This window comes from Cyprinodon variegatus, unplaced genomic scaffold (assembly GCF_000732505.1).
Source record: "Cyprinodon variegatus isolate N-32 unplaced genomic scaffold, C_variegatus-1.0 Scaffold356, whole genome shotgun sequence".
Classification (NCBI taxonomy): Eukaryota; Metazoa; Chordata; class Actinopteri; order Cyprinodontiformes; family Cyprinodontidae; genus Cyprinodon; species Cyprinodon variegatus.
Genome location: NW_015150809.1, coordinates 662,031 through 672,612, shown reverse-complemented (window position 1 = coordinate 672,612; position 10,582 = coordinate 662,031). Strand labels below are relative to the sequence as shown.

At 40.8% G+C, this 10,582-nt stretch overlaps 1 protein-coding gene across 3 annotated transcripts in view; it reads right to left on the bottom strand.

Annotated features, from left to right (window-relative positions):
• Nucleotides 1-10,582, bottom strand: part of map3k13 (mitogen-activated protein kinase kinase kinase 13) — a 43,897-nt gene that overhangs the window by 5,195 nt on the left and 28,120 nt on the right. For all 3 annotated transcript variants that reach the window (XM_015386110.1, XM_015386109.1, XM_015386108.1), the window contains 9 exons: nucleotides 6,060-6,751; nucleotides 4,162-4,345; nucleotides 3,884-4,075; nucleotides 3,159-3,317; nucleotides 2,882-3,040; nucleotides 2,688-2,796; nucleotides 1,687-1,796; nucleotides 1,474-1,590; nucleotides 1,116-1,259 (listed from right to left, as the gene is read on the bottom strand). In XM_015386110.1, the coding sequence (XP_015241596.1) occupies nucleotides 1,116-1,259; nucleotides 1,474-1,590; nucleotides 1,687-1,796; nucleotides 2,688-2,796; nucleotides 2,882-3,040; nucleotides 3,159-3,317; nucleotides 3,884-4,075; nucleotides 4,162-4,345; nucleotides 6,060-6,678 (1,793 nt within the window). In that variant the 5' untranslated portion in view covers nucleotides 6,679-6,751. The remainder of the gene's footprint in view (nucleotides 1-1,115; nucleotides 1,260-1,473; nucleotides 1,591-1,686; nucleotides 1,797-2,687; nucleotides 2,797-2,881; nucleotides 3,041-3,158; nucleotides 3,318-3,883; nucleotides 4,076-4,161; nucleotides 4,346-6,059; nucleotides 6,752-10,582) is intronic.

The following is a 10,582-nucleotide window of genomic DNA, read 5'->3' as shown; positions in this document are numbered from 1 at the left end:
TAGTGGCTAGATGATAGAGCTTGGAATCCTGAGTTCGAGCCCCATTACCACAGTCTGCCACTCTGGGTCTCTGAGCAAGACCCTTAACCCCTGTTTGCTCCCCAGGCGCCCCACGATGGCAGCCCACTGCTGGGTTAAATGCAGAGGTAAATTTCTCAAATGTGAGATCAATAAAGTTCAATTATTCTTATGTTTTTTTTTTCTGACTGGAACTATTATTCTTGTTTTATTAAAGTCTCGACTTTAATTAGTTCGTAGCAAAAGATTAGTGTGAAGGATCTGAGCTTTTTCAACCTTTAAGATCAGGAGCTCATTACCGGAGCAAGTAGAATCATTTGGGGTCTTAACATGTGACCATTAATATGTGTACATGCTGACATTCAAACTCAATGATCTTTCTGCAGTTATTAAATTACAGTTATTAAATCCCCAAACCGCTGCCTTACTTAAATGTTCAAGTGTTTTTCCCATTAATTTGTGGTTTATAGAGCTGTAGGTTTGTTATTTGTGAACCTCAGGGAAACACTGAACTTAAAATAGCAAAAGGTTAATATTATGATAAGCCTCTTTTCCTCTAAAGACCACCGTATGCCTTAAGATAATAAGTTAAATAAATTAAATTAAATCAGCCTGAGATAAACTGCAATATACCTGCAGTCCAGCAGGTGGTGATAATAAGAACACAGCTGGTTTTAGCCTTTATAGATTCATAATAACAATTTGCTTACTACCTTTACAAGACCAGATTTTTGCTGCTGTTTCAATTGATAAATAATACTAGATTATCAGCTTTAACGTTATGCATTTGATTAATTCCTTACATTAATAAGCTGTCCTGGATCTATAAGATGGAAAAGTTTAAATGTAAATAATTATTTGTATCTTGTCAGAAAAGAAAGAAACTTAAAAGAATAAAAACAAATAGTTACAGAGGTTAACTAAAATGACATGTTTGGCTTATTTTGTTTGTCGGTGAGTTTATGGGGGTTGTCTTTTGTCAGCATTAAAACCTGTAAGTGATTTCTTTGGGTTAACTGTTTTTTGAAAATTTAAAATGTTTTTTTTTGTGTGTGTGTCAAGTATGGTTTAAAAATCATGGTGGATTCAAACAAGACCTTTTAGTTTGCGGCATTCCAGGTTTGTGTGAGATGCTTCCTTTTTTCTTGATGAGCTTCTCCACAGCGTTGGACCTGACGATGGGCCGGACCAGGTGACGTTTGTAGCTGCCCGGATATTTCTTCTCCACTGCCTGTTCTCTTCTAGAGAGACAAAACAAGATTGATTAGTTTCCCCTGAAAACAGTCGCCTTACAGGATAAGAATGAAAACTGTATGCAGGGAACAAAAACGATGAAACTACAGAACAAATATTTAGAGTTGTGCCTGCAAAGCAGCATCACAGGAATGAACTCTGGAAACACTGATGTAGTATCAGCCAGTAAAGCCTTATTGTAAGGAAACAACATCAACGTACTTCATCAGTTCCTTCTCTCGGACCTCCAGCTGCAGCATGATGGCACTGAGCTCCATGTACAGGTTGTTGGCTCTCTCCAGCTTCCTCTCATAGTGCTCCCGGATGTCCAGAGCATGCCTGGCAGGGCAAAATAATAATAATAATTTAGTATAATATCTATAAACTGGCGTCTCCTGTTTACCTTCTAATTCATGGTCGCCTTTGCTGACAGACCTGAGTTCATCCCTCCTGCGGCGGATCAGCTCTTCATCCAGCCTGTGGATGCAAGTGCCTTCACTTTTGATCTTCTCAAAATGCTTCTTCACCTCCTCCCTCCACTCTGCCTGTAACCAAGATGGAGTGAGACACATAGAGTTGAAATAGCTGCAGACAAAACCAAGTCATCCACCATAACAAAGTTGAGAAAAATCCCCAAAAAATTAAGAATGTGCGCAGAAAGACCCCATCTATTCCCCAGATGCAGAGTATTGATATTGTAAAAACACTGTACAATACTCTATTTGTTTCTACTTTCCTATCTGTTATTTGTTATACTCTTTTCTAAGATGCACATTGTGTGAGTACTTCTACTGTAACCTTTTGCTGCTGTAAACACCACAATTTCCCCATTGTGTGACAATAAAGGCATTTTCTATTCTATTCTTTTCTTGATATCCAAAATTCAGCACAATCACTTATCATCCGATGTTCCCTCGTTACTAAAAAGGTGGAACTTTGTTTTATTGGAATAAACGGCATCATGAAGAAGAAGGGGCACATAAGCCAGGTGAGAAATAAGCCTGGTGATCCTTTGAACGTCTCACAGAGCACTTTTTAATTTGTTAATTAAAAACAAGAAGAGAAAGGCACAAATACGAACCTAACAGAAGGGCATCCATTTAAAAAGGAAGACCACCGTACCAAACCATTAAATCTGGCCTTTAGAGAAGAGGAGCTACTGTTGACCAACACGCTGTTTTTTCATCAGGAGGGACAGAATATTGTGTTTATGTGCTCAAATGTTTAGAAATATAAAAAGTATTGCCCAAGGAGGACTGACTGGCTAATTTTCCATACTGTGCTACTTTTTAAATGAAATTTCCTGTATAAAACAAAAGAAGTTTAAAAAAAAACTGAAAATCTTCCAGCAAACAAACATTTTTCCAAGATGCTTGCGAGAGGACAGGTGCACACAGTAATACCAGGTATGCAGGAATCTCGTCTGAAATGCAAACCTGAGATTTGAAGTAGGTCTCCTGAGGAGTTCCCAGCACATCAGAAGAGGCGATGTCGAGATGAAGGAGGATCTGACGAAACGAAGGCCTGTTCCTCGGCTTCCCTTGCCTGGATTTGAGGAGAATGTTGAATGGGGTTGATTTGTCGTGGAGTAAAACCTGCAAGCAGCTGTCAGAGTAAAGTCAACACTCACCATGTTTGCTTCATGAGGATTTTAAATCCGTCTGGGCAGGTAGAGGGGACAGGAAGGTGTAGGCTGTTGCTACCAACGCCCCAAATGATGGCGGACGAGTCCACATCTTTGTAGGGAATTTCTCCTGTGAGCAGCTCCCATAACACAACTCCAAATGACCTGCAGAACACAAGGATGGAGACTCAGTTCCTGATAAGGTTCAGAAAAACTGCAGTATTAGATAAATCACTTTATTAGATGCTATTTTATTCAAAAAGAGGAGTGGGTTGCTGCTCACCAGATGTCTACTTTTTCTGACACAGGCTCGTTTCTTATGACTTCTGGGGCCATCCACGCCACCGTACCCGCAAATGACATCTTTGTACTTTTATCGCTGAGCTCCTTGGACGTTCCAAAGTCAGAAATTTTCACAGTGTCGTTGTGGGTCACTAAAACACTGAAACACAGAAGGAGCAGCATTATTAGCAGTTTTTTGTTTGTTTTCTTTTTTTGTTAACGATGCAGTTTGTTAATAAAGCTTCTTCTCTCGCTGAATTTAAAGAACCGTATCTTGTTTTTTTTGTGGTATACTGAAGTGTTTTCTTGTGAAAAGCATTCCTGAATCATCCCATTAGCTAAATGAGACTGACCTTTTTACAGAGCTTTCAGCCAGCCATCATTCTGCTGACTAATACAGTGTTTTCTGCTGCAGCATGATGATATTGATTAGAGAGACAGAGCTGCAGGCACGACTGCAGAGGATGAGACAGAGGGAGGAGGAGGGGAGGAGCGGCCTGCTTTTATTAAGTGTAACATTTGAGGAAATGTCAAACTGAAGAGAGCCGAAGGGATTAAATACAAGCTTTTCTATTTAGACTATTTTATAACTCTAAAACCCTAAAATAAAACCCCATCATTTCCAGACTGCATTGGAAACCTGATCAAGTTTAGAGTAAAACAGCAAAACCTTGAGGAGGATGTCTATCCTCTCATGTAATAACAGCATTTAAACCAGAGACTCACTTGGGAGACTTGAGGTCTCTGTGGATGATCTTGTGTAGGTGCAGGTAGTTCATGCCACCTGCGATTCCTGTGGCCCAGTCCACCAGCAGCCTGGGGGTCACCTTCCTCCCAGCCCTCAGCACCTCATACAGCTGACCCTGTGCACAGTACTCCATGATGATGCAGTAACAAGGCGCCTGGGTGCACACCCCTCTGATTGGGACAAAAAAAGAGAATGAGTAAAAAAAAAAAAAACAGCATCAGGGTAACAGGTAAGAAGTCCTGCTGTTTGAGCTCACTTAAAGCTGATGATGTTGGGGTGCTTGAGCTTTCGCAGGTGCTTAATGTCCGTCTCCTTCTGCTCCCGCACCTTCTTGATGGCCACCTCCTCGGAGCGAAACTTGCCAAGGAAGACGGCTCCCTGGGCGCCGCTGCCCAGCCACTGCAGCTCGGAAATCTCCTCAAACGGGACCTCCCACATGTCTGCCACAAGATCAGTCGCATTTTATTGTTCTGTTCTGATTTAATCTTAAATAAGCTAGTCTATCTTTTGTTATAAGAGGAAGAGAATCTTTATACTAATCTTATATATTTAAAGAAAACACACAGAAAGCGCTCCATCAGACCATGATAAATCATTATGACATCATTTAATTAACCAGTTCAATTGTTAAATAACCTGACCTGTCACTCTGCCATATTTTTATCATATTTTAAGGTCTGCTAACATGTTTTTTAACTTATTGATTTGAATGTATGCTTGGATTAGCACTGATTGTAGACGCTCAGTTTACATCTTTATTTACTTGTTAAAGGTAAAAACTTCTTAATATTTGCCAATGGTCATAATTCAATCCTCTTTCATCCTTGGGAAAAACTTCAGTTCTATTTGCAAAAAAAAAATCCAAACCTTGCAGCATTTTGTTACCAAACATTCCGGTTTAGTGATCATCTTTCTCATTTTTGCACCAGAATGATCCTGAATGTTCCAGCTTGGTTCTTTCATACTGCACTCCATAGTTCCATTAACTAGGCTGATCAGTAGTCGACATCAGGCTTTTTGGCAGCCTGTCTGACTGGTTCATATCTTAAGTTATCAAAACATTTGTAAAAAGAAAATGCTGCTGTAATGTCACCAATTCATTATGCGTTCTCTTATTTAAATGGCTTTATTTTTCCTTTACTGTATGCATCTGAAGGTGTAAGATTTCACTGCACCATTCAAACAGATCATCTTTCTGTTGAGATCCTTTGCAACTTAATGACAAACCGTGCTTGTAACTGCATTATAAAAAGGGAAATCTAACTTTATTTTAAAGTAAAGTAAATTCATTATAATATAGTTAAGTGCGAAGAGAATTTAAAGTTTCGTTTCTGCTTTTTTCTGTTTTGCAGGATCTAGGTCCCATAAAGGTGGGAAATATCCTACTACAGTCGTATTATCACATTACTTTCTTTTAAACCACAAAAAACATGCATTTAATCAAGTTATCGTTACAGCTGCTTGGGATTCGGGTAACATTGAAAGTTGCGCAGAGTGGCATTAGGGTGTTTGAGGAGCAACAAACGCAGAATAAAAAAATAAATAGATTTATCTTTAAGGTGTCCATGGATGAGCTGAAATCAGCAGGGTGTCCCCCCTCTGACACTAAGTAACTTACAGGAACTGCCTTCCACCGAACATAGTATTGTAGCACTCATCCCGAAAATCTGAAAATGACATCTTCATAAAGCGGGACTATTTCTGTGAACTGTTTGCAACTAAGCTGTGCAGCAAAAACAAAGCTAAGATCCTGCAGGATGCACTGCTGCCTTTTCCCTCTATCTGCTGCTTTACAACCAGTTTTGACCAGGAGAAGTTATGCTGCCTCTTTTTAGCCCACTGCTGAACCAATGAAAGCTTCAGCTCATTCGACCTCGACGCATATCTTTACTGTGAGCATCCAGTCTAAGCAGGCAGCCCCGCAGCAAGGTGAATATACCTTTACCCATGACCTTAATTCTAACTGACAGAAGCACAGCAGCCTCAGACTACAGCTGGGGACAGATATTCAGTTACAGTTTCAGGAGTACATTACAGGACAGAACCGTTTGATTGTTTCTCAGAAGAGTTGAAGAGCCAAAGCCTTTTAATTAAACAGCGAGGATTTAGTTTGTTAAACCGACACCGTGTGGAGAGATGAAACCAAAAGCAAACCTTGCTGCTGCAGCTTGTATTCTGTGGAGTAAGTTTTCCCAATGATGTTCCAGACGGGTCGAAGACAGCCGAACAGGCCCTCCAGGAAGCCTCCAGACCCAGGCCCGGCTCTTTGGAAGTGCAGCTTGATGTCGTCGGGGTGCCGCGGGTGGCTCGGCCTCCCATCTTCGCTTCGGTCAACCGGACAGTCTCCTTCTCCCTGCTCATCCATGCCACTCCCACAGCCACCGTGCTCACAGGAAGCAGGTGAACCCGCTTCCTCCTGCTCCTGCAGCTGAAGCACGCTGTTATCGAAGTGTCCACCTTCACTCCGCGTTGAATCCACACTCAGGGCTATGTTTCCTGGGCTGATGCCCCCCAAAACGGAGTCCTCATCCTGGCCGGGCGTGTGCAGGGGAACGGGCAGGTTCGTCGGCGGGGCGAGGTCTGTGATGATCTGAGGAGGTAAAGTAGGAGGCAAGGCCTGAGGAGGATGAGGCTGCGCGTTAGGAGAGTTGGATTTCTTCATGTTGTCCCCAACCACAGTGAGTTTAAGCTCTTCCTTCAGCTTCCCCACCAAAAGACTGGGGCAGGAAGTCCAGGAAAGCACCTCTGGGGAGCTGCCCATGGTGTCGTGCATGTGAGTGGGCAGCCGCGTTTCAGTGGGAGGGATGCGTCCTAACGCACTGGTTTCTCTGGATGCTGATAAACACCTGCAGAATAAAAATGAAAACCAAAAAAACAATAGCTTCATTAAATTGTAAAGACATTTTTTTTACAGATGTTGCTGCAATGTCAGAAAATTACTTTTACAAACAAAAACTCAATCCTCTCATCCTCTTTCACAGATCGGGGATTGAGAGAGATTACACTAATGGTCATCATTTCAGGCAATGACGTGCAAACATGGCAGAAATGATGAGCACAAGAGAGACAGAATTCTAAATACAAACAATAGCGTTCAGGGAAACCTAAAGCAAACAGCTAGATCAGAGCAGCTGCACGCAGATACAGATAAGACTGGGGCTTTCCTGGGATCCCTGACCGGTAACAGAAGGGTTAAAGGTTGAGAGAAAAGACATCTGGCACACACGGCCCACTCTCTCTGCTTACCGTAGATTCTGTGGTAGAGCAGCACCACACATACCTTCAGAAGCAAAACCATCAGTTTAACAAAAGAGGGTCACTCCTGTTCAGAATAAAAAATTGAGGTTTCTTTGAGGAATATCAGCGACTCTTCATAGAACTGTTTTAATTAAACCACATTCATTTTTTTTTTATTAACAGTGGCCTGTTTAAGGTCAAAACAATCCTTTGTTGTTTTTGTTTTTTGTTTAACCAGAGGTAGAATTTCGGTTATTTATTCAGACCATTGATCCGTCGCACAAACGCTGTTTTTAGGCTTCAGGCCAGGAACTACAGGTGGGACATTCTCCTTTAGGATTTACTGGTTGGGAGGAAAATTAAGAGTCATCATTGCTTTGCTTAAAGAGAAAAACAGCCCTAGGCCACCAGGTCTGACTGGAGGCATGATGCTTTCGGTTTTCAAGATAATCTTCTGATTTTCAAGATAATCTTAGAAACAGGAGACATACATGTGTGCTCTTTCTGTAGACTAGAACCTTATTGTTGAGCAGTTTCTTTCCTATTGTTGCATCACGAACGCTGACCTAAAGTGACCTGCAGCGCTTCAGACCTGGGTTCCTCTGTGTAACCTCCTATATGAGTCGTGATGTTTGATTGGTTTTGGTAGCAACTGCTCAATGTGTTCTACATTTGTGGATGATGCCTCTCACTGTGGTGCACCGGCGTCTCAAAGCAATTGAAATGGCATTGTCCCCTATTCCAGGTTGATAGTTGCCAGTGACTTACGTTGGAAAATTAAGTGTTGCTTTTGGCCTACTTCATGTTTTCAGGGAGTTCTGTAGATCAGGCTGTAACCAGGCCTAGGTGTGAGAGGAAAATCTGAAAGATGAGGTGAATAAAAGATAATTCATAATTTAACTACTAAGCTAATCAAATGTTAACATAGGGTCAGGTTGGTATGGATAGCATTCTTTTTTTGCCTTTATAAAAGAAATTATTTAAAAAACTGCTGGTTTTAGAATTGAGAATAAGGATGGAAAGATTTTAAAAGAGATTTCATAAAATATGTCTCCTAAATTCTTAGTCATGATTAATGTTGGATCTTTAATTACAGGTTAGGACTATTAAATAGTAACCGCTGCACTGTGAAAGCAAAAATATAGATGACATAGCTTTCATTCTTTCTGCTCTTTAACTTCATGACCTCAGGCCAGATTCATCAGTAAGACTTCATGTCAGCGTGTTTTTATTTCAATCAATGCCTCTAGGAGGTGCCAGAAATAAAAAAAATTCTATAAAACTTGTTGACCACTGTGGCTTTTAACATTTTACAAACTGCGTGGTTTATTTAGTAATCACCTGTAAAACAGCAGGATCTTTGTACAAATAAAAAAAGTTAAACTTTTGCAACCCAATGATAGTTTGAAAGAGAGAAATTCACTCATGACTCAAACATGGTGATAATTTTCAGGTTTATCGGCCTTGATTGAGGAGCAGATGAAAACCGCATTCAAAGTGCTACTGATATCAACACTCTTTGGTGAAGTACGTTACGGATTGAAAATCACTTAATCATAGCTAATTTCACTAACAGGGAGTTGTTTGAAATTAGATCTATGAGGCTATTTAAAGCAAAACTGTATTTTTAATGATGGTGATGCCTTTCTGCAGTTCAATCAGGCAGTTAGTGAGCTCAAGAGAGAGCAAGACATTCAACGAATAACAGGAAGGCTGAACAAAAAAATAGAACAGCTGCACATTTTTATCCTTTACGGTTTTCAAGCTTGTTAAATTTGGGAAAGTTGGCCGCCTTTAGGAAATGTTAGCATTAAGAAAAAGTACATTCTCCTGAGGAGAACCTTTGACATAACTGCTTAGCATTGTTACCACTGCTAGTCAGCAATCTAAGTTAAAAATTGTAAATTGTTGTCATTTTAAATTAGTAAAAATCACTTTTTTAGAGCAACTGCTTTCTCACAATATGTCAACATTAATCATTAATAAGCTAACAATTATTGACTATTTGTGGTAGGAAGAGAACTAAAACATATTTTAAATGCTGCTCTGATGTCCCAAACAACAGTGCGGCACGATAAGACAGAATCTGCTATAAGAACTGGACATCTGCCTACAAATTTAGATTATATATCTTTAAAAACATTTTGAAATGGACAAGGTCATCCCTTAAAAGGATAACTTAAAAAAATTAGTAGTTCCAATACAAAATAATACAAAAGAAACTACACTTAATCTTACTTCCAACAGACAGACTTTCTAATTTTCTTTTAAGTGATTTTAATAAGCAGCTAATAAAAGCTTTCAGATGTCCAGAGAAAAATGTCAAAGACCAATTTATCCGAATACATGAAATATTGACTTTTGGAAGCTACGTGAAGATTTATGGGCACTAGTGTAGCTAATGTTTGCATGTTTGTGCAAACCCATGTAGTATATCTCTGTGTATCCACTGGGGGTAACCTGAGCGCTGTGAGAGTGTGGCAGCTGCCAGAAGCTCATCTATAATGCAGGCGTTTGTGGAAGCAGCCTGCTGAGAGTGCAGGGGAAGGAGAGAACGCTCTCTCAGGTATCCAATAAATCCATCCCTACCAAAGTAGAGACAAACGAACCGTGCGAGTCGAGGACCGGCGGTGTAATTCCACCTCGCAGACAATCCTCATAGCTGGCCTTCTGACGTTGACCCTGCAGTGGGTGGATGTGGTTGGCCGGGCAGCGGCATAAAGACGTACGGTAACCCCTGTAGCTCAACTGAAACTCTACAATTATCTCGGCTGATTAATGACCACAGAGCGCAGATGCCTCCCAACCTCTTATGTCTGTTTCCTGACACCAAGAGGAGGAAAGAAACCTCTTGGTGCCTTTCATCAATCTCTAATGGAAGATCTGTGAGCCTGATGGAGAGGGTTTCATTTACTTAGTCATTTATTTACAGGACTTTCCGAAAGACAGCGTGACTGAGACAGGGACACAAACTGCCGCTTTATGATGATTAAAAAGCAGAGTTTAAAAAGCATGGATATTGGTTCAGAGGAGGACACGATGCACCACCTAAGCAGGATGAATATTATAGAGAATCAGCCAGATAGGGAGGGACAGAGGGGGAGAAATTATCAGGAGCTGATCCTTTAATCCCTCCACAGGGTTACAGAGACAGAGTCAAACAAACACATCCAGATTTCTGAAGATTATTTAGAAACATTTTTCTTTTTTTAAAAGGCAAATTCCTGCTTAATGGGTTGGAAATTTTTAATTAGAGATACTTTTAACTCAAGGGAGCAGCAGTTACTGTATCCCTTATTAAGTGAGTGTGTTCGTGCCAAGCAGTTGGTGGAGATGCAGGGGAGGGGATCAGGTTCACACACACACATGCCCTGGGCGTGTCTGGCTAGATCCAATAATCCCACTACTCCCAGCAATCCACTGGGGAAGGAAGGCTGTAG